The sequence below is a fragment of the Felis catus genome, chromosome A3, assembly GCF_018350175.1.
Source record: "Felis catus isolate Fca126 chromosome A3, F.catus_Fca126_mat1.0, whole genome shotgun sequence".
Lineage (NCBI taxonomy): Eukaryota > Metazoa > Chordata > Mammalia > Carnivora > Felidae > Felis > Felis catus.
The window spans coordinates 133,505,621-133,526,934 of NC_058370.1; the positions used below are offsets into that span (position 1 = coordinate 133,505,621).

Here is a 21,314-nt window from a genome sequence, read left to right on the forward strand (position 1 = left end):
ATTTTTTAAAAGGATAGATTTGGAGTTTATTGTGGTAGAACCTCAACTTTATATATTTACGTAGGTATCTTTTAGAAAAGTAATACATGCTTTTGTTAGTTTGTTTCCACCTAAAAAAATAACATGTGTTTTGGTGGGAAATGTGAAAATAAAAAATACAAAGGAAAAGATAAAATTACCTGTGAGATTTCTTTTGAGACCCCCCTACCCAGGGCCATTGTTTCTCCTAAAGACACCCCCCGCCCCCGGCCCTGCCCCGAACTCTTCATCCTGTGGCTCCTAGGCTCCTGGTCCTGCTGTGTAGCTGTCATTTGAAGACCTCTCCATACTCCGTCATTTCCTGAACCTCATCTTCTTCCTCTGTTGATTTATACCATCATTTTGGTGTAGCGTATGTTCCAGAGCTTCCTAAGAAAGCATACGTGAGAGGCAAATTGAGATTTTTACATATCTGAAAATGTCTTTACCCTACTCTTAAACTTGATTGATAATTAAGTTTTCTCAGTGCTTGAAGGCATCGCTCCATTATCTTCTGTTTTGTGTTACTATTAGAATCTGAAGTCATTCCGATTTTTTATCCTTTGTATGTGACCAGTTTTTTCCTCTAGAAGATTTTAGGATCTTGTTTTTGCCCAGATAGATCCATTAGGAATGGGTAAGGCACATTCCAGCAAATCCATACAACTGAAAAGCCAATAAACATTGATTTAAATAACAGGGGTATTTGCCTCAGTCAACGACAAGGTCATGGATAGCATCCTGTGGGTGCTGTAGCAGCTCGGTGATGCCCTCAGGGAGCCCGGATGTTTCCAGTTTTCACTCAGCCCCTCTGAGCACAGGCCTCTGTCCTCCTGCTTATCATCTCCTGCTTACAAGGTGGTTCTCTTCTGTGTTGCAGAAAGGAGGACAAAGCCTAGTCTGTCCCTTTCTAAAAGCTTCTCTGTGGAAGTCCCACCCACTGGCTTCTGTTTATATCCCACTGGACAGAACCAGTCATGAGGCTGACCTACCCTCAAGGACATATGGAAAGGTGGTTTATTTTAGTTGAGTGTATTGCCACCTGAGTGGGATTAGGAAGGGGAGAATGGATATTGATAGGAAATACTGATCTGATACACTGGTAGTTTGGCTACGATGTTATAGTTGGTGTAGGTATTTTATTCCACTGTGCTGGGCCCTTCAATCCAGACACTCCCAACTCCCACAGTCCAACTGATACTCTGTCGTTGATCGCATTAATCAAGACCCCATTTAAGAAATCACGGCCTAGCTGGCCAATGCAGCTGATGGTTGGATATCAGGAAATAATGTTTTCTTTGCACGATCCTTAAGGAAGCTGACCTGGTTACAACTCATGAATTGGGACACAATTTTGGAGCAGAACATGATCCGGATGGCCTAGCGGAATGTGCCCCAAATGAGGACCAGGGAGGAAAATATGTTATGTATCCCATAGCGGTGAGTGGAGATCACGAGAACAATAAGGTGTGTATCTTTTGGAGCTTTTTAAGGTTAGGAAAGAAAGAGGCTATATTTAATTATAATGAGAGCCCAGTAAAGCATTCAGTTCTAGGGATGGAGCTGCAAATTACAAAGTACCCTCAAACCTGGTTGTGTGTTTGAGAGTGAAACATAGCCCATCAGATCTGGTTAAAGCTATCATTTCGACTGGTATCAAAGCTAATCATATGTTGACTTGGGCTATATGGAAAATCAGTGACAGTAATGGCTTGTATTGGAGGTCTAAATGGCAAGGTCTGGTGCAAGTTAAAAATTTCCTGTCATTTCTTATACAAGTTGTCATTCATTTTAAGTCTACAGTACTTAACAGTTGGTATGGTTTTTTTTTGTTGTTGTTGTTGTTGTTTAATATTTGTTTATTTTCAGTAGAGAAAGAGACAGTGTGAGGCAGGGAGGGTCAGAAGAGAGGGAGACAACAGAATCCAAAACGGGTTCCAGGCTCTGAGCTATAAACTGTCAGCTCAGAGCCTGATGCGGGGCTCAAACTCACAAACTGTGAGATCATGACCTGAGCCGAAGTTGGACACCCAACTGACTGAGCCACCCAGGCGCCCCTGGCATGGGTTTTTTAAAAAAAATTTTTTTAGTGTTTATTTTTGAGAGAGAGAGAGACAGAATTCTAGTTGGGGAGGGGCAGAGAGAGAGGGAGACCCAATTTGAAGCAGGCTCCAGGCTCTGAGCTGTTAGCACAGAGCCTGACGTGGGGCTCAAACCCATAAACTATGAGATCATGACCTGAGCTGAAGTCAAACACTTAACTGACTGAGCCACCTAGGCGCCCCTGCATGTTTTTATAAACTTCAACACAATCCATAATTTGACAGAGTATAAGCATCCCGCGGGAAGGGCCTGTGCTTGTCGTGTTCACAGCTCTGTCTCCAGTACCTAGTAGGGGTACCTGGCATATAATAGTTTGTTGAGTAAATAAATTAACAGTTGGCTCCTAGGATTTTTGAGAGTACACCAGTCCTTGGCATGCGGTACTGTGAGCCTCTTGAGAGACCGTAGGAGTGGCTGTGGCTGACTTAGAGTTTGGATTGAAAGTGTTCATCGGTGTCTGATTCTTGCATTTTACTTGGTGTTAAGCAGCATGAGGCATAATGAGGAAAACATACTGGTTTTGTTGCTGAGTGAGAGTTGGCTGACTCTACCCGGGAAAGACGGTGAAGTGTTTCTCCTGACTCTTCTTTTGAGCCGGCACTTGGCTCTTTAGAGCCTGGCATGGAGCTAGAGGACCAGGTTATTTTTGTGTTTCCCTGGTCCCGGCCCTGCTTTTTTGAAAGTTTCTTTCTCATGTTCTTTTGTCCTCTTTTTCCTTGGCTATTATGTATAAACAGTCTCTTCTTCTTTTGCGTTGCACCTGAAGTTTTATTTTTCCTCTGCCTGGTAGCTCGCACCCAAGGCACTTTTCCCTCCTCATTTCTGCCTACTCTTCCGACTTATCACATTCCCTGTTGAGTTTTCCTCCGTTTTTCTGAGTTGTCTCTGCATTTCTGAATATGTACATTGTAGTTCAGGGCTGTTCAGTAGAAGGTTCTGGGATGATGGCAATATTCTGTGTTAATACAGTAGCCACTAGCCAGATGTGGCCATTGAGCACTTGAAATGTAGCTGGAGAGACTGAGTAACTGAATTTTAAGTTCTATTTTATTTAAATTCAATAGTGATTGCCTGGGGCTGGAGGTAAGAATGGGAATTAACTATAAAAGGACAATGTCCACAATGTGGTGATGGCCACGCCACTTGATAAAGTGACTGGGAATCGTTGACTTGTACATTTGAGATGGGTGAATTTTGTGATATGTAAAATACGTCTTACTAAAGCTATTAAAAAACAACAACAACAACAACAAACCAGTGTGAGGGCAGAGGGGAAGTGGTGAGGGTACAGAGGAGTCATGAAGGCCTGAGTCGGTCATTGTAGAAGCTGGTGAGTGGCATGTGGGTGTTGATAATACTGTTCTGTCCATGACGAGTGAACATTTCTTTTTTTAACTTATTTTTTAAATTTTTATTTATTTATTTATTTTTTAATTTTTTTTTTCAGTGTTTATTTTTATTTTTGGGACAGAGAGAGACAGAGCATGAACGGGGGAGGGGCAGAGAGAGAGGGAGACACAGAATCGGAAACAGGCTCCAGGCTCTGAGCCATCAGCCCAGAGCCCGACGCGGGGCTCGAACTCACGGACCGCGAGATCGTGACCTGGCTGAAGTCGGACGCTTAACCGACTGCACCACCCAGGCTCTCCGTTTTTATTTATTTTTTAAATTTACATCCAAGTCAGCAGATGGTGTAACAATGATTTCAGGAGTAGATTCCTTAATGCCCGTTACCCATTTAGCGCATCGCCCCTCCTACAACCCCTCCAGTAATCCTCTGTTCTCCATATTTGAGAGTCTCTTATGTTTTTGTCCCCCTCCCTGTTTTTATATTCTTTTTGCTTCCCTTCCCTTATGTTCATCTGTTCTGTGTCTTAAAGTCCTCATATGAGTGAAGTCTTATGATTTTTATCTTTCTCTGACTCATTTCACTTAGCATAATACCCTGCTGTTCCATCTATAGTTGCAAATGGCAAGATTTCATTCTTTTTGATTGCCAAGTAATACTCCATTGTATGTATATACCACATTTTCTTTATCCATTCATGCATTGATGGACATTTGGGCTCTTTCCATCCTTTGGCTATTGTCGAGAGTGCTGCTATAAACATGGGGGTGCATGTGTCCCTTCGAAACAGCACACCTGTATCCCTTGGATAAATACCCAGTAGTGCAGTTGCTGGGTCGTAGGGTAGTTCTATTTTTAATTTTTTGAAGAACCTCCATACTGTTTTCCAGAGTGGCTGCACCAGTTTGCATTCCCAATGAGTGAACATTTCTGTAAGTGTGAAGTACGTGGTGAGGAAAAATAAATTTACGGAGCCACACTTGGCTCGTGGCTACAGTATTGGACAGTGCGCTCTAGACTGTAGTCATTTGCTTCTTTGTTACGAGGATGGTGTCGGTGTTTTGGGGGAAATTGTCTTACTTTTTTGCAGATTCTTTTTGTACAAGTTCTCCTCAGTGAACTTTCCCCACGAGTTCTTCAAGCAGCCCGGGAAGGACTTCCTAATGAGAACAGTGCCTGGCCAGGCCTTTTGTTTTTTAATTCAGGAAGTGTTGGTCTGTCCTTGTTGGATGTAGAGCTTACTTAAAAAGTCAAAATAAGAAAAGATGGGCCACCTGGGTGGCTCAGTCGGTTGAGCGTCTAACTTTAGCTCAGGTCATGATCTTGCGGTCAGTGGGTTCGAGCCCACATCGGGCTCTATGTTGATAGCTCAGAGCCTGGAGCCTGCTTCATTTTCTGTCTCTCCCTCTCTCTCTGCCCCTCTGCTACTCACGCTCTGTCTCTGTCTCTCATAAATGAACGAGTGTTAAAAAATAAAAAAAGAAGTGTAGGACAAACAAAGAGGTGCTAGTCTATCAAGAACAATTTATCCATTTATTTATTTTGTCCCAAGAATGTCATATTTAGCGTATTTTCTATTAGTTTGGTTTACCCCACTAACAAACTTGTAAAAATATATTAGGTATCTTCTAATCTACATTTTAAATCAATTCCTTAATAAAAATGTTTTTAACTAGATTAAAAGGGCTCCAGGTTCCTCGACCTCAAAAGACAGGGCCTGGCACCTCCCGCAGACCAGCTGCTGAGAAGTGACATGTGGCCTAGTGACTTGTGCGGCAGGCCTTCTGTGTGGCCAGATGGCCTGAGGGATTTTTGGCACAAGAGGAGAGAGTGTGGGAAGGATGAAAAGAGAAGGCCAGAGGTCTTTAGGGAGCGTGGAGGCCACAAAGGGGAGACCAGAGCAACGGCCACATTCCCCTTGAGCCCTGCCGAGGGGCCCTGCTGCTCAGGTGTGGCTCTGATAAGTTAGTGAGGAGGTCTTCTTATGGCTTCAGTGTCCATTCGAATTCCTTATGGTCTCATCTCCCATAAGTGAACTTCTAAAGTTGAGTTCATGGATCTGCAGTGCTCGTGAATAAACCCAGCAAATTCTAACCGCCTGAGGCTAGACAGCAATAACACCCCTTAAATATCTTTATTTAAAACAAATACTTTTACTATAAAATAAAATTCTTTACCATAAAAAAAAATCCTTTAATTTTTTTTGTTTTTTTTTTATGTTTTTATTTTTGAGACAGAGAGAGAGCATGAGCAGGGGAGGAGCAGAGAAAGAGGGAGACACAGAATCTGAAGCAGGCTCCAGGCTCTGAGCTGTCAGCACACAGTCCGACGCGGGGCTCGAACTCATGGACCGTGAGATCATGACCTGAGCCGAAGTCGGACACTTAACCGACTGAGCCACCCAGGCGCCCCAAAAAATCCTTTAAAAAAAAAGCCCAGGGGCGCCTGGGTGGCTCAGTCGGTTGAGTGTCCGACTTCGACTCAGGTCATGATCTCACGGTCCGTGAGTTCGAGCCCCGCGTCGGGCTCTGTGCTGACAGCTCAGAGCCTGGAGCCTTGGATTCTGTGTCTCCCTCTCTCTCTGTCAAAACTAAATAAACATTAAAAAAAATAAAAAAGCCCAGTTAGGATTTCTGTTCAAGGTGATAAGGTCTTGAATATCTTTTAAAAGTAATCTTTCAGGGCTCAGGGGTGGCTCAGTTGGTCACGTCCAACTCTTGATTTCAGCTCAGGTCATGATCTCATGATTCGTGAGTTCAAACTCCGCATCCGGTTTTGCACTGACAGTACGGAACCTGCTTGGGATTCTCTGTCTCTCCCTCTCTCTGTGCCCTTCTCCTGCTCGTACTTTCTTTCAAAAATAAATAAACATTTATAAGTTAAATAAATAGATAAAGAGATAAATAAAAGTAATCCTTTTGTCATCTGATTCAGTGGTCACAGTTACCTTTGGAGGGTCCTGTGTTCTCTGCTCCTCAAGGGCATGGTCTTCTCTAGGGAGAAAGTGAAGCCATTTTAGCAAAAGGCAGCAACTGTGGAGACCTTCCCTCAAGAAACTGCACTAAATTTTCCTCAAGTCTCTTGCTCCTTTTCTTGCTAATTTCAGATGGTTTGGAAAATGGACTCCATTTTAGAGCTCCTGCTAAAAAAAAATCCCCAAATTTATAAGAAGGTCATTTCCATGGTTCTGTACTGAAAATGGTGGGGGAACTAGGGTAGAGGCTTCCTTTGAGATACTGGTCAACTGTAGAAATCACAAAGAAATTGTTAAAATCACGGGGATCCATGTGAATGTTTAGGTTACAATTTGGGATTTAATCTTTTAGTAGACCACATGTAAGGTAATCTCATGCCTCTGACTATGCTCAGCTATTTAAAAGCTTTGTGTTTTTTTGTTTTTTTTTTTTAATATATGTTTGAGAGAGAGTCTGCAAACGGGAGGGGCAGAGAGAGAGGGAGGCCAAGAATCTGAAGCAGGCTCTGTGCTGACAGCAGAGAGCCCCACACAGGGCTCGAACTCACGAACCCAGAGATCATGACCTGAGCCTAAGTCGGTCACTTACCCGACCGAGTCACCCAGGCGCCCCTAAAAACTTTAAACATGGGTCATTCATACACATAGGCAGGGAAAGAGAAGGAGGTAAATCAGAAATTCGCGGCATCCCCGAATCGTTATGTCCTGGAAGATGATGGTGTGTTCCTAATTCTCACTGGCACTGTGGCCGTGTCAGGTGCCATGCCTGGGGACAGGACAGCCTAGAATCTGGTGGAACCAGACTGTTGGTCCTCTCGAGGGACAGGCTGGGATGCACGGTCTCACTGTGCAGCCTGCCTGTGAAGAATTTTTAGGCTTTTACCCAAATCCACGCCAGCTTTTAGCACCCTACTCAGGGAGGTAACTTGATTCCATATAACTGGCATTTTGAGGAGACAGTGATGGAACTTGACATGCCTTCAAGGTGGCTCTGACTGTGGCTTTTACATTGAGAGTTTGTCTCTAGGGAAGAAACACAAACACTACATGGGAATGCATTTTTATTGTTACTTTGGGTCCTTTGTGGCCTTCCTTCTTTCAAGATGTTTTCAAACTGCAGTAAGCAGTCCATCTATAAGACCATTGAAAGTAAGGCCCAGGAGTGTTTCCAAGAACGAAGCAACAAAGTGTGTGGGAACTCCAGGGTGGACGAAGGAGAGGAATGCGATCCTGGCATCATGTACCTGAACAACGACACCTGCTGCAGCAGCGAATGCATGCTCAAGGAGGGTGTGCAGTGCAGGTGAGCGCATGTGGCTGTGGGGGAAGAGCAGTTGGAAGACGCAGGGGCTTTGGAATCGTGAAAGGGTGTGTGCGCACGCTTGCACGTGTGTTTGTCCTTTTTGTCCTTTACAGAAAGAAAAATGCTTTCTGGAGAGCAGTTTGACTTTATGTTACAAAATCTATAACCTTATGTACTCTTTGATTCCGCATCCCATAGCTCAGAGAGTCTTTTCTAAGGAAACAGATGTACGAGAGAGGTGATTTCATGGCTACATTCTTTCATAGTGATAAAATATTAGACACAGAATGACAGTCCTCCTGAGATCGAAATTAATTCTTGTGTTTCTCTCCAATAAAATAATGTTGAGATTACTGTTTAATGGCATAAGCTAAATACGGAGGAGGCAGGTTACAAATTAGAAGGTACCTGTGTTTCCAATTTTATGACCAGTGGCTGGCTTAGCAGTACAAGGGGAAAACTTGGTGAATAGCGGATTTGACTATGAACATATTGATGTTGTAAAATCTTTTTTTTTTTTTAAGATTTTTAAAAAGTGTTTATTTTTGAGACAGAATGAGCATGTGTGGTGGAGGGGCAGAGAGAGCGGGGACAGAGGATTCAGAGGGGGCTCTGTGATGAGAGCACAGTGAGCCCGATGTGGGGCTTAAACTCACGAACTGTGAGGTCATGACCAGAACCAAAGGCGGATGCTTAACCAGATGAGCCATGCAGGTGCCCTTGATGTAAATTTTGATGGGAACTAGGACTCTGGTTGCCTGGCTTCCTTACCACGGTTGCCTTGCAGACCCATGTCTTCCTTTTTTAAGAAATTATGACACTAAGTTAATGAAAACCAAGGACACCAAGGTGTCTTAAGGATGAGTCACCTTGGGCCTGTCTGTACTTACTGTCTGCACTGCTTCCTGATGCCATAGTAGGAAGGGCCGACCAGCACCTGGGGGGGCCCAGCCACAGGCCTTCCCTGCGATCTTCAGGACCTTGTGACTTGACAGTAGTGTGTGCCACGGGGCTGATGTTTGACTTGGACTGTCCCGTCTGCTCTCCCTCTGCAGTGATAGGAACAGTCCTTGCTGTAAAAACTGTCAGTTCGAGACTGCCCAGAAGAAGTGCCAGGAGGCTATTAATGCTACCTGCAAAGGCGTGTCTTACTGCACAGGTATGTCCCCCAGGGGCTTCTCGGGATACTGTGCTCAAGTGAGCATGTGCGTGTGTTTGAAACCGCATTGTCGGGGCGCCTGGGTGGCGCAGTCGGTTAAGCGTCCGACTTCGGCCAGGTCACGATCTCGCGGTCTGGGAGTTCGAGCCCCGCGTCGGGCTCTGGGCTGATGGCTCGGAGCCTGGAGCCTGTTTCCGATTCTGTGTCTCCCTCTCTCTCTGCCCCTCCCCCGTTCATGCTCTGTCTCTCTCTGTCCCAAAAATAAATAAACGTCGAAAAAAAAAAAAAAAAGAAACCGCATTGTATTTCATTTAGATGAAAACAACCCTTCATAAACTTCATGTGCAGGCTTGTTTTAATCATACTCCTTAGGTTGAGATACACTTGTCACTGGTCTTTGCCAGCCCCATTCTGTTTTCTTTTTTTTTTTCGTTACTTCCCTGTCATTCACCTCGTCCCCATCATGCCCTTGCTCTCCCGGGCAGTGTCCTAATGTGTTTCATATTTGCCTGGCCGTGTGTATTTCCTTGAAAGATCGTGTAGTGTTACTCTGTGTATATGGGTGTTTTTAACATGCCAGAATGATATTCTACTTTAGATCTTTTTTGGAACTCAGTGCCATGTTTTTAATTATCTGTGTAGTGCTGTATGTCTTTGTCTCCATGTCTGTATCCGTGTTTATACATAGTTCATCGCTGTGGCACCTGCTGAGTTGACGTGTACGATTTAACGTATTTAGCGTACTCAGCTGTTCACTAAGTGATGACTTGGGTCGCTTTCATCTCTGGATCCTGCAGATAGGACTGCAGCAGACATCGTCACGCATGTCTTCCAGGTGTTGTAAGAGTTTCCTGGGTACATGGGCAGCAGTGGAATTGCTTGGCTACAGAAAGCGGCAGGACATTGATGTCTAGAACGGCGGTCCTGGTGTGTCAGTGCCGCCAGGAGTGCGTGCGGAGTCCTGCATCCCAGTGTCCTTGCCAACCCTCAGTATTGTCCAGGTGTCTTTGCCAATCTGATGAGTGTAATGTGATCTCTCATCCCTGTTTGCATGTTTCTTGAACATTTTCTTAGATCTGTTAGCCATTCAGAATTTTCCTTTTGTGAATAGCCAGTTCATATACTTGGTCCAAATTTTTTTCTTTTTTAATGTAGGCTCCGGGGCTTGAACTCACAATCCTGAGATCGGGTCCCATGCTTTACTGACTAAGCCAGCCAGGCACCCCTGTTTAGTCCATTTTTAAAAGTTGGGTTTTATGTCTTTTTGCTATTGTTGATTGAAGGAATTCTTGCATAATTCAAGCGGTTTAAACATTGCATATGCCTTCCTCCTATCTGTTGTCCTTCTTGGAACACTTTTTATGTATTTTTCTGAGCGAGCATGCGCGTGGAGGAGGGGCAGAGAGAGAGAGAGGGGAACAGAGGATCTGAAGCAGGCTCCACACTGACAGTGGAGAGCCTGATGTGGGGCTCGAACTCTTGAACCATGAGACCATGACCCCAGCTGAAGTTTGGATGCTCAGCGGACTGAGCCACCCAGGTGCCCCTCTTGGAACACAACTTTGTTTTAATAATTAGATCTTGCCGTTGTGACGGGGTGTGTATTTTATTGAACTATGGACAGTTACAAAGATATTTTCCACAGTGTTTCATTAGGTTCATTATTTTACCTTTTACCTTTAGGACTTTAATCCACCTGGAGCTAATCTGTAAGCTCTCTATATGAACTATGCATATTTTCTCAGTTCTGTCAGTTCCTTAAAAATTTTCAAAACTATGTTATTAGGTACGTAACTGGACATACTGTCTACATTTTCATGATCTGCTCTTCCTTTACCCAGTATATAATGTTTCTTTTTGACCCTTGTGACTTTTTTGACCTTAATGCTTTATTTGATACTCAGTTACCCCAGATTTTTTTGTTCCTATTTGTCTCGTGTATCTATCCCATTCTTTTATTTTTTTAACTTTCTGTGTTTTTTGGTTGGTTTGGTTCTCATAACAGCTTTATTGAGATACAGTGAGGGGTGCCTGGGTGGCTCAGTCGATTAAGTGTGCAACTTTGGCTCAGGTCATGATCTCACAGTTCGTGAGTTTGAGCCCCACGTCGGGCTCTGTGCTGACAGCTCAGAGCCTGGAGCCTGCTTCGGATTCTGTGTCTCCCTCTGTCTCTGCCCCATCCCCTCTCACACTCTGTTTCTCTCTGTCTTAAAAATAAATAAAACATGAAAAAAAATTAAAAAAAAAAGCCAATTGCGTTAAAAAAAGAAAAAAGATACAGTGAACATACCATACTGTTCACCCATTTAAAGCGTACAGTTCAGTGTTTTTTAACGTATTCGCATCTGTGCAGTCACCACCACGCTCCGTGTTAAGACATTTTCATCGCCTCGAAAGGAAACCTGTCTCCTTTAGCTGTCACCGAGCCTCCTCATCCCTCCCAAGCCCCGGACAACCAGTAATCTACTTTTGGTCTCTGGGTATTCGCTTGTTCTGGATGTTTCGTGTAAGTGGGGTCCTACAGTGTGTGGCCTCTTGCATCTTTCGTTCAGAATCACGTTTTCGAGATCTGCCCATGAGGTAGCCCGTGTCAGTACTTAGTGTATTCCCAGCTCTGCATCCCGTCCCGGTGTCCTAGGATGGGCCGCCATCACTTGACGGACTTTTGGATTCTTCCCGCCCTCTGGCTCTCGTGAATACTGCCGTGAACACCTGTGTGCACGTGTTGTGTGGACATATGTTTTCCTTTCCCTTGTGTGTGCCCAGGAGTGGAACCGAGTCACGTGGTCACTGTTGAATCGTTTGAGGAGCTGCCGGGTTGATTTCCACGGCGGCTGTACCATTTTATGCTCCCCCCCGCCCCCGGCGGCACCTGAGGGTTTCTGTCCGTCCACACCTTCACCAACGCGGGTTGTCTTTCTGATTATAACCATTCTAGTGAAGTTTTGTCTCATTTCCGTTTTCCTTTGAACTCTTAAATGTGCATTTTATCAGACGGGACTCGTGATTCTTGCATTCGGAGATCTGTCAGCGTGCCGGCCATGTGCCACGTGAGGAGCCAGAATGTCTCAGTCAAGTTCACATCAGCGTTTTCTAGCTGTGCTCAGTGTTTCTGTCTTTATTATAATAATAAAGCAGATTCAGAAAAATGTTTTCAATAAGCAGAAGCAAAGCAGTTTGAAAAACTCGGTTCATTCTCATCAAGTAGCCTTTTGTCTCCTTGGTATTTTCTATGGAGCAGCACTCGCGGAGCGTGAGCGCGTTACAAGGTCAGCATCCCCGACCAGCAGCGTCGCATCACCTGCCATCTCGTTAGGCGGGAAGTTCTCGGCCCCCTCCCCGGGCCCCTCCCCGCCGCACGCCCTACCTGCTAGCTCTGACGCACCCTGAACGGACAGCCCAGTGAGACAGGTGACACTGTGCCTTTACGGATCTTCTCCGCGTCTGCTACTCTGATACCAGTCTCTTGAGAACAGGCGTTTGACAGATAGGCGCGAAGCATTTTTTACGTATCTGCTCAGGGCAGCGTCGTAGACCGAAAACACGGTGACAGTGCAGGGTGTCCCCCTTCACCGCTTGCCGCTCTTTCCTCGCAGCCTGCGCTCCGCAGCGGCAGGCCTGTCACGTGCCTGCCCCGTGGACGCCAAATGCCCGGCGCCCGTGAAGGGTTCCGTGAGACCAGGGGCGGGTGCGGCGCACCCGAGTTAGGCTGGGGGGTATCCCGGGCACTTAACGAAACGGGGCCGGTTCCTTTGCGTTTGGTGTCACTGCCGCACTGACTTGGTGGGTCGGTTCCATCCCGCCGTGGGAAGGCCAGGCCTCCAGCTCTGGTCCCCGCCCATTGTTTTCCTGCAGCAGTTTCTCTCGTGTCGTGCTCGTGCTGCTCACTTTCCAGAATGAGTCACTCGTTCCATCCTGTCACTGGAGTTTAACATCCTTCGGTGGCTTTTATTTGTCCTTAAGAATCATCGATTCATTTAAGAGATATTTGTGATGTCCTTATGGTGTGATAGGGATTGGATATAAACGGATTCACTAAGAGGTTTGATCTTCGCTGGCGTGGAGCTTCCCATTCTGTGAGGGGAACAGAAAGCACATCATCAAGTAGATGTAAATTGCACCACGTGTGCTTGAAGGACAGAAGTCGCTGTAGCTGTAGCAATGGAACAGAGTGGGGGTGAAAGCGGGGTCCCCGGGAGGGCCGAGGGACGCCTGTGAGCCAGATCCAAAGGGGGAGTAAGAACCGGCCCTTTCCCTCAGCGATGGAAATGAGGGCATTCGGGGCATTCCAGGTGGACGGGACAGCCTTCGTGAAGGTTCTGTGGTGAGAGACCTTGGAGCAGTGAAGAAATGGAAGGCGGCTGAGCGTGAGGGCTCGGGAGTTGTCGCTGGTGAGGTTGGAGGGGCCTGGCCGGCCGCTTCTGTGAGCCTTCCCCACGGCTTGCTTTTCAGTCCAAGTAAACGGCTCTGATGTCTGTCCAGTAGCGTGTGGATGTTATGTATGTGTATATATATAATTTATCTTTTTTGAGAGAGACTGAGAGAGCGTGAGCAGGGGAGGTCAGAGAGAGAGAATCCCACACAGGCTCTGCCGACAGCACGGAACCCGACGCGGGGCTCGATCGCACAGACTGCGGGATCGTGACCTGAGCTGAAACCCAGAGTTGGCCGCTTCACCAACTGAGCCACCCGGGCGCCCCGGTGTATATTCTTTTATACGTAGTTGTGTTTCACGATGCAAAGGTAGAAGCAGGGCTGCCTGGGTGGCTCAGTCAGTGAAGTGCCCAGCCGGCTCAGGTCACGGTCGCGTGGTTTGTGGGTTCGAGCCTCAAACCGGGCTCTGTGCTGATGGTGTGGAACTTGCTTCAGATCCTCTGTCTTCTTCTTTCTCTGCCCCTCTCCCGTGCACAAGTGCACACACATGCTGTTGCTCACTCGCTCTCTCAAAAAGAAACAAACACGGAAAAAGAAAAAGTAAAAGCAAAATGTGAAATAGTGGCTGAGGGGAGGCTGGGGAGACTGAGTGCAGACATTTGGGAGCACGGAGACTTGCACCGCATGGTGCTCGGTACCCAGCGAGGCACTCGGTGTTTATCGGCCGGTTGGATACAGGCTGCCGGCGTCCTGCCCCGTGGGTTGCTTTTTCCTCTTGGTGAGGCGCGGTGCTGACCTGCGAGAATCCCGGGTCTGCCCCGTAGGACCGGTGGTCGCATGACTCCCCGTGACCTGTGTGCTCGTCGTGTGCTTCCAGGTAACAGCAGCGAGTGCCCCCCTCCCGGAAACGCCGCAGATGACACGGTGTGCTTGGATCTTGGCAAGTGTAAAGATGGGAAGTGCGTTCCCTTCTGTGAGAGGGAGCAGCGGCTGGAGTCCTGTGCGTGTAACGGTGAGCGCATCTCCATGCTGCGTCCTCGCCGCCGGAGGGAAGATGGCCTGTGTCCACCGGGCCCTGTCCCTCCCTTTGGGGGCCCAGCAGGATTAGCCGCTCGCTCTGGCCAGGGCGGCGGTGAGAACCCCGGCCAGGGCGGCGGTGCGTTCCCCCCTTCCCCCCAAAACTCAAGGGGGGAGAACTCAAGGGTGGTCTGGGGGACGGAGCTCTCTGGATTCAGGTCCTTGCCCCTCTACCTTGTCTATGAAAACCGTGCTGTCGGTCGGCCTTCCTTCTCGCGATGTTTTCAGACCACGTGGTGGTGTAGGCTGAGGGGTGGGATAGGAGGGAATTTTGCTGCGGTTGAGTGGGTGGGCGGAGGTCCGTCCTCGCCACACGCACGCACGCACCATGTTAGACGCCCCACGAGCGCAGCTGGCGCTGTCTGCATCTTACGGGCAGTGAACTGCGATACCTTCAAGGCTTCAACCAGGGAGAGCCGATCCCAGGACCTGACCCTGTCAGGGTATTTGTTGTTGTCAACAGGGCTGGGCCCGCTGCCGGGTGTCTGGGGCAAGGGCCCTGCTTAGCGATGCCTGGTGACATCATGCTGGCCTCTCAAGACACTCGTCCTCAGGTTTCCACCTTCTATTTTGGAACTCCTGGGTCTGAGAAGGGGCCTCGGGAACTGACTGGGCTCTAGCCTTCCCGCCTTGCCTCACCTGAGAGAGTTATGTTGCTTTCTGCACCCCCCAGAAGTCAAAACCGCCAGGTTGGGAACTCACCATCCATACAGTGGAGTAAGGGCCTCCTCCAGGTGGAATAAGAAGTGAATAAGGAAGGTATTTGACACAGTAGATGTCAAACAAATAATTTATCGAGTGCGTGGCAAAGGCTTGGGATGCCCCGGAAGAACACGTAGTAAATGCCCAGGAGATGCTTGATAAGTGAAGGAATGATGAAGAGGTTTTTCTTTCCCCATTGAGGCGGTTTGGCATATTCTGTGTTCTAGTTGATTTCCGTTTCTCCAAGTAAGGGTAAATATGGGCTGCCTCCGGGTCAAGTACCGTCCCAAGTTACACCGCCAGGTGACTTTTTGGGCATCTCCGCTGTTGGTGTCTGTGCCACGTGGCTTACTTATGTGGTGGCGTTATTTCCATCACCCCACGAGCCGTGCTCTGGTCACACGGCAGGTGACTCACATCTGCAGTGGGCCCGTTCTGTCACAGTGTGTTGGCTTCTCACTGGAGCCTTGGCTGTGCAAGGAGTATTTCAAACCGAGAAGGGAAGGATCGAAAGCAGTGTAATAAGAACGTTGGGATAAAGGGAAACATTTAGCATCATGAAGGATCTGAAGTAGAATAAGTTGGCTTTTAATCCCTTTAAGAAAGGAAACTCTTGGGTGTGAATGAATTGTTTTTACCTTGTGGCCTGAGGACCCCGGAGCGTGAACTCAGAAGTTAACTCTTTGGGGCTGAACTAGGGATTGTTTGCTGTTGAAATGAAAAATGAGTGGAGTTGCTTCCCTTTGGGGGTGGGGGTGGGGGCGGGGAGGAGGGAAGGGAGGAGCGCCCTGTCCCTGACCGGACTCCCGCTGTCCCTGGTTCCGTTTCAGAGACTGACAACTCGTGCAAGGTGTGCTGCCGGGACCCCTCGGGCCGGTGCGTGCCCTATGTGGACGCTGAACAAAAGAACTTATTCTTGAGGAAAGGAAAGCCCTGTACGGTGGGATTTTGTGACATGAATGTGAGTGTTTCCTTCTGTTCAGCTTTTTCTGTAACGGTCAGGTGGGCAGTTTTTATATCGCAAAGATTTGCTTTTGCAAACGGGAGTGCCTTTGGCGCCCGCCGTTCACTCTCCCGCACGTCTGTCTGTCTGTCTGTGGAAGGAGGCAGCCGAGCCCGGGAAACCCAAGCACTCTCTCCATAGCCAGAGCCCTGAGTCCAGAGACTGGGTGGGACCTGGGGCGGCCTTTTCGGTAAAGTTGGTTGGTTTTAGGTGGTGAGCGTTAATTACTTGGTTTTTTCCTCCACTGATTGTAAAATTGACTGTTTTCCGGTCCTAGGGCAAATGTGAGAAACGAGTCCAGGACGTCATCGAGCGATTCTGGGACTTCATTGACCAGTTGAGCATCAACACTTTTGGTACGTGATTTCCCTGGGTGGTTGTTTGCGTAGAGCTGAGCTGCTTTCAGTTCTAATGATGACATTAGAAAAGTGTGGTTTCAGATTCATATGCTCTTGTCTGGCAACAGAAGATGGAAATATTCATAGCTTTTGTCTTATTATTACTACTATTATTATTTTAAATGTTTGAGAGAGTGTGTGCAAGTGGGGGAGGGACAGAGAGAGAAAGGGAGAGAAAGGATCCCAAGCAGACTCCTTGCTGTCAGCGCAGAGCCTCATGTGGGGGGGGGGTCCATCTCACGAACCATGAGATCATGGCCTGAGCGGACATCAGTTTAACCAACTGAGCCACCCAGGTGCCCCTCACAGCTTTTGTCTTGAAACATATTTGTCAGCTAAGATAAAATGGACTCACAGGTCTCCCCCTGTGTAGTGTGGATACGCAGATTTCCAGACAAGGAAAGTCAAATATTGGTTTCCTTCTTTCCTAGAAAATGAACACGTGACTGCATAAGCATGGTTCAGTGCTGTGGGTTGTAAATCTGAATCGTGTTTGATGTAAGCATCGTTTATTTTAACAGTGGGCCTCAGATGTTGCAGAAGCAGCAGTGTATTCTGTCCCGCAGGGTTCATCATTCATCGTCCCAAAAATAAAACCCAGAAAGCACCAACTTTGTCGTGTTACGCGTCAGCACGAGTAGTAGTCTCCCATGTGATTAGTCCCTCAGCATCACTCAAGGGACTGTGTGGAGCATCGTGTGATGTAATCTGTTCTTCTCAATAAGCGTGTCGGGGCTCTATCTGAAATGACACTTCTCAGCAGCACCACCTGACGAACAGTCTGTGGCATTTGACACAATGATGCTATACTAAGAGCGCTGAATTCTGAGTGTCTAAGGTACTTAATCAGGACATTCACGGTTTCGAATTGTTCACAGGGAAGTTTTTAGCGGACAACATCGTGGGTTCCGTCCTGGTTTTCTCCTTGATATTTTGGATCCCTTTCAGCATTCTTGTCCATTGTGTGGTAAGTCACCGACTTTAGGTAATGAAGCACTTATTACGATTTTGCACAATTCCAAACTTACAACTTTTGGAAAAGGTAGACTTGTTCTTAGCAAGATTCGACCTGATGTTTCCAATGACATTTTTTTGCTGTTGTTCCCTAGGAAGGTTTATTTTGTGAAAATTTTAGCTAATATGTCTTTTTTTTAAGCTAATAGTCTCTTAAAAGAATTATGTTTTTTGTGTATGGATGTTTGTTCTCACGTGTGATTTGAGGACTGTTCTACTCCTGAGCCCGGGGGGACTGTTTAACTGGATTTGTGCAGGATCTCTGACTGAAGCTTTGAAACAAGAGGGTTTCTGGCTTTGTAAGACCAGAGCATTCCAAAGACGGCTCCCTCTACCCTACAGATCCCTGGCCTTACCGTATAGGGTATTCAGTCCTCCCATCTAATGAGAGGGAGCAATCCTCATTATTCTCGTTCAAAGTGAGTAACAGCTAACGAGTTGAATTGGGCTTTCTCTAATGAACCCCACGTGATTTATAAACTTGGGGGCTTTAACATTTTTTTCTTATAAATCACCCACCTTGCTTCTGTGGGAAAGCGAGAATTTGTCTGCTGTAGAGATGAGAAAACCCAACCCCGGCTTCCAGACTCGTGCTCTGGAACAAGTCTTGTGCAGCGCCCCCTCCTTTGAGCACCTGGAAAATTCCGGCACAGCTACGTCTCATGAGTCTTTGCTGCCTCTGCTTCCTTACGTGTCTTGCCCGGGCTCTCGCTGAGCAGCTCGTCCCCAGGGACGGTGAACGTGATGGGTGTGGCGAGGGTCTAGGGAGCAGCTGTGCTAAAGCAAAGCTGTGGTGAAGGTGACGTGGCCGAAGCTTTGACGGGTGGCCGCGACTGCCGCTCTTGCTGTTGCTTTTGCTCGCGGCCAGCCTCCTCTGTTTGCGTCGCAAGCTCCCATTGTGACAGAGGCCCGGCCCTTGGTTTTGGAGCAGAGCCGCGGACGGGAGGATGCCGGTGCCTGGTTCCTGACCACGGAACACGTGACGACAGCTGCGCCGGGAGCCAGGCCTAGATTGTCGGGCTCGGCCTCCTGTCTTGCCCGTCACTGTGTTTCATGTCGGGCAGGGGCTGGGGGCAGGGACAGTACCACGTGTTCAGCCTTCTGCAGAGAGAGTGATGTGGGGGCTCGAGGCCCAGTCCCTCTGAGCATTTGGGTCACGGTCACCGTGGACAAGGCTGAGGAGAGTGCGCGGGCCTTGGCGGCCTGGGGCGTCTGAGCCGGCGCAGCGCCCTCTGACCCCCGCGGCTGCCCTCGCGTCCCCAGGGGTGACGCGGCTCTGACCCCTCAACACGTGGGGAATGGCTTTGGGGGACATCGCTCAGAAAGACCGTACTTAAACATTCCTGGACCGTTTGCTTCGTTAACACCAGTACACTGACTGCCTCAAGGGAAAGAAGCACTTCAGGCTGGTGGCAGAACTCCTAAAGTTTATCTGGGACGTTCTTCTCCTCTGCTGGACTTGCTGTCACTTTCCACACTCCCGTTCGGAGTGAGTTCTTCGCTTAGGAGGGGCCTGAAGGGAAAGCGCGTGTAACTGAGTTTTCCTAAGAGTGACCCTCTTCCTGCTCGTTTTCCTTCTAGGACAAGAAACTGGATAAGCAGTACGAGTCGCTGTCTCTGTTCCACCCCAGCGTAAGTACCCACGTGAAAGAAGGTCGCCTTCGGGTGCGTCCTGGGCCCCGCTGTGGCCTCCCGTCAGCCCCACGGCCGCCGCCGGTGCGGGGCCCTGGCGGCGGGAAGGTGGGAGGCTGGGACTTGGGTTAGTTGTGTGGATGGAGGGAAAGCGGAGGCTGCTCTGCCCCGCTCCCGGCCCGGATTTAGCGCCTCGGCAGTGACCTTCCCGTCTTGGGATCCTAGCTTGATAGGGTTATTTGTGAGTTCTCTTTTGGGTCCTCAGAGGGCAGGTCGTCAGGATTTCGGAAGGTGAGGGAGCCTCACCTCGTGCTTCCCTTAGCGCGAGGGGTCACGGTCCCCGTAGGGTACAGCCGCCTGCCGGGGGAGGTTGGAGCTCCGGGACCCGGAGCCACCTGTGACTCCCTGTCTCTGCAGAACGTGGAAATGCTAAGCAGCATGGACTCGGCCTCGGTTCGCATCGTCAAGCCCTTCCCCGCGCCCCAGACCCCCGGCCGCCCGCAGCCCCTCCAGGCCGCCCCCGCGCCGCCCCCGCCGGTGCCTGCGGCTCCCAAGCTGGACCACCAGCGCATGGACACGATCCAGGAGGACCCCAGCACGGACTCGCACGTGGACGAGGACGGCTTTGAGAAGGACCCCTTTCCCAACAGCAGCACGGCCGCCAAGTCGTTCGAGGACCTCACGGGCCGGCCCGTCACGAGGAGCGAGAAGGCCTCGTCCTTCAAATTGCAGCGTCAGAACCGCGTGGGCAGCAAGGAGACGGAGTGCTAGGCCGGGGACCCGGGCCGGGCCTCAGGCGTGCGGGCTCGTCACACGCGGGACTTGAAGTCGCTGCATCTTTTTGTGAAGATTTGGGAGACCCGAGTGACTTCACGGCAGACGCTGGTCACGTGTTTGGGCTCCTTCACACGCAATAAATGACGCTCGTGTGCTCAGGCCCTTGTCCTTTGGAAGAGGGAAGGTGAATCTAGCTTATTTTGAGGCTTTCAGGTTTTAGTTTTTTTGGTTTTTAAAATATCCTTCAACCTGTGGTGCAAAAGCAGAAAATACAGCTGGATTAGGTTATGAATATTTACGTTTTTGTAAATTATCTTTTTTATTGATAACAGCACTGATTGAGGACACGCTCAGTTGCTTTTATATACACTGTAATGATCCGCTGACTCCAGGGAGGCATTTAGCAGGCCTTAGTTCTGAGGGCAACTGGAACACAGATTTTATTTTTTGCCTTCAGGTAAAGACAAAGGAGGTAAAAACGGAGTTCTCCGTTGTTTCCAGGACGTGGGTTCTGTTCAGAGGCATCCAGAGCTTGTAGCAGCGGGGAGAGTCACCCCAGTTACTCCTAAACTCGGGGTAATGCTTCTTCAGATTCTGAGGTTGGCACTTTCTAGAATTAAAACAGTCTAGCTTACAAATGGTAGCCCAATTGAATTTACAGACTCCTGCCCACTGTGTAGGACCCCAATTTGCTGGGCAGTTTTTGTCGTCAAAGCAGGTCTAATGCTGTTGCCACGCTGGGAAAATGCTCACCATTCTAAACTACTTCCAAATGAGAGCACCGTTGCCTCTTGGCAAATTAGTGGCCGAGGGGGCGCGTGCGCGAGTCCTCCCCAAACAACAGGTGGTCTTGAAAGGCCAAGGTGCTGGGCAGGTGGGGGACGCTGCCCCTCCCGGGCCTGGCGCTTTCTCCCTACACAGCTGATTCCTAAAAACCCTCTGCAGTGACCTTCTGCTTTAGTGCTTCGGGACTCTCTGCGTTTACTTTGTGAAGGATAAACATCATCAAAGTGAATTCTGATTTCCTTAAAATTACAGTTAGGGGGGAAGAAAGCTTTGAAGTACTGAAATGTGCTCAGCAGCCAACACATTCTGACCCAGACGACTTGTAAACTGAGGGCAATTAACCAAACCTGTGACAAATCAAATCTTTTCTTCTAAGGACGTTTATTATGCAGATGCCTGTTACACTAATACTTGAACTCAGACCTTGTGGTGTTTGCTGTCTTCTAACTACTTGTGATATATTACACTTTTGGAATCTGCTGGGTGAGTGGGTGTATGTGTGAGAGTGAACAGTTCCCAGCTCAGTGTCAGAAAATCGTTTTTTATAAAATGGACTTTTTAAACAAATTTGTCTTCGCCTTGTTTCCACTTATAGAGTTAATTTTGTAGCTTGTGGCGCTGATGACACCTGCATCAGATGTTACCG

At 48.3% G+C, this 21,314-nt stretch overlaps 1 protein-coding gene across 3 annotated transcripts in view; it reads left to right on the forward strand.

Moving 5' to 3' along the window:
- The window catches only part of ADAM17 (ADAM metallopeptidase domain 17), a 53,248-nt gene extending 32,013 nt beyond the window's left edge, over window positions 1-21,235 (forward strand). For all 3 annotated transcript variants that reach the window (XM_003984509.5, XM_045054988.1, XM_045054989.1), the window contains 9 exons: window positions 1,333-1,485; window positions 7,547-7,746; window positions 8,802-8,905; window positions 14,157-14,291; window positions 15,889-16,019; window positions 16,339-16,417; window positions 17,338-17,426; window positions 19,055-19,105; window positions 19,523-21,235. In XM_003984509.5, the coding sequence (XP_003984558.1) occupies window positions 1,333-1,485; window positions 7,547-7,746; window positions 8,802-8,905; window positions 14,157-14,291; window positions 15,889-16,019; window positions 16,339-16,417; window positions 17,338-17,426; window positions 19,055-19,105; window positions 19,523-19,876 (1,296 nt within the window). In that variant the 3' untranslated portion in view covers window positions 19,877-21,235. The remainder of the gene's footprint in view (window positions 1-1,332; window positions 1,486-7,546; window positions 7,747-8,801; window positions 8,906-14,156; window positions 14,292-15,888; window positions 16,020-16,338; window positions 16,418-17,337; window positions 17,427-19,054; window positions 19,106-19,522) is intronic.
- The last annotated feature ends 79 nt before the right edge of the window (window positions 21,236-21,314 follow it).